General features: G+C 49.9%; 1 protein-coding gene across 1 annotated transcript; it reads right to left on the bottom strand.

Moving 5' to 3' along the window:
• Nucleotides 1–398: 398 nt before the first annotated feature.
• Nucleotides 399–1551, bottom strand: LOC123072700 (homeotic protein female sterile). The gene is made up of 2 exons (XM_044496307.1): nt 971–1551; nt 399–867 (listed from the first exon to the last, which is right to left on the bottom strand). The coding sequence occupies exons 1-2, from the start codon at nt 1463–1465 to the stop codon at nt 679–681; spliced, it is 684 nt and encodes a 227-aa protein (XP_044352242.1). The 5' UTR covers nt 1466–1551; the 3' UTR covers nt 399–678.
• Nucleotides 1552–1783: the final 232 nt, after the last annotated feature.

Genomic DNA, 1783 nt, shown 5'->3' with positions numbered 1-1783 from the left:
ATTTCGGAGATTGACTGTGCTTTCGTACATTCTATCCTTGTGAATGACAAGCTTGACATATCCCCTCTAGTTGATCTGAAGAAAGAGGTTCCAAGTATCGTCAAGATGTTTCAAAATTTGAGTTTTTTGAAAATAAATCGGCGTGCCAATGAGGTGGCACATGAGATTGCTAAGTTTAGTTTTAATAATAGGTCCGACAAGTTGCTCGTTATATAACTCTGTTCCGCCCTGTGTGGCATATGTTGTAATGACTGATTGTAATAACCTTTTGTTTAATTAATTAATACATGGGGAGTTTTAAAAAAGAAAAAACTTTATGTACATCATCTCTTCATATAAGCCAGGGATGTTTAATAGATCTTGGCCATTAAATTTTATATCTAATGGCTGAATTAATCTTGATGATATAATATACTAGTATAAGATTTCTTATTATTTTTCAAGACCACACAATCCATACACGCATAAATACAGGCGACCATATTGTACCAGACGCAAGTTACACCACAGAGCACGTGACCAGTAGCACGAACGCATGCAGCTAGCTTATTGCAGAGACACCGATATTATAAGAGTGCGTAAGCAACACACGCATGCCTGCATGCATGATGCTCTATCGATCTTATTGGAGTCTATACGACGATCGGTGGACGTTGGATGCATTGCATGCATGATTACTCAGTTGCAGTAGCTGTTGTGGACGGGCATCCTGTACTCCTGCTGCCCGCCGTACGCGGCCTGCTTCTGCTCGCGGTGCTCGTGGTACGCGTAGCCGCCGGCGCCGAGGGCCGCCGCCCCGGCCACGCCGGCCTCGATCTGGTGCTTCCTCGCGTGCGCCGGGTCCTTCTTCACCTCGTACCCCTCGTACTGCACACACACCAAGTTCAAAGATCATGCATCTAAATTACATGGATAAAAGTGTACTATGTGCTGTGATTGACTTGTTGAGTGAGGTTAATTAATTGATTACCAGCGCGAAGGCACCGGCGGCGAGGGCGCCGACCTCGCCGACGCGCTCCCTGTTCTTGTGCTGCTGCACTTCCTTCTTGTAGTACCCCTGCCCCTGCTCGCCTCCTCCGAAACACTCCTCGGTGGTGGTGGAGTAGGACATAGCCCTGCCGTCGTTGTGCCCGTAGCCGTGGCCGTGGCCGTGCCCATGCCCATGCCCGTGCCTGCCGGAGTCGAAGCACTCCTCGTCGACGGTGTTGGAGTACATGGTCCTGCCGCCACCGCCGTGGCCGTGCCTGCCGGAGTCGAAGCACTCCACGTCAGTGGTGTTGGCGTACATGTTTGCCCCGCCGTGTCCATGGCCGTGGCCGTGGCCGTGGCCGTGGCCGTGGCCGTGCTTGCCGGCGTCGTAGCACTCCTCGGTGGTGTTGGAGTACATGGTCCTGCCGCCGTCGAAGCACTCGTCGGTGTTGGAGTAGGACATGGTCCTGCCGCCGCCGTTGTAGTAGCCCGCCATTCTAAGAGCAGGTGGTGATTCTAACTGCTAAGTGCTAAGCTGGACGCAGGAGTTGATGCTTGCTTGGCTGGTTGTAGGCTTGTAGCAATGTGTCGAGGAAGAGTGTATTTATAGCGTCGCGAGTGGCATTACAAAGAGATGCCGGACGGTGGAGATTGATCGGAGCAAAGATGATTCCATGATTGCCTCTATTATTGGAATCTTAATTTGTGACAATAATTGTGGAACATTTTCAGCATCATTTTGTCGCTTCCGACAGGTGTTATATACATTGCCTTGGTGTGCAAAAAATTCCAAGATTTGCCTTATCATGTTGTT

The sequence above is a fragment of the Triticum aestivum genome, chromosome 3B, assembly GCF_018294505.1.
Source record: "Triticum aestivum cultivar Chinese Spring chromosome 3B, IWGSC CS RefSeq v2.1, whole genome shotgun sequence".
NCBI lineage: Eukaryota > Viridiplantae > Streptophyta > Magnoliopsida > Poales > Poaceae > Triticum > Triticum aestivum.
This window is presented reverse-complemented; position numbering and strand designations above follow the sequence as displayed.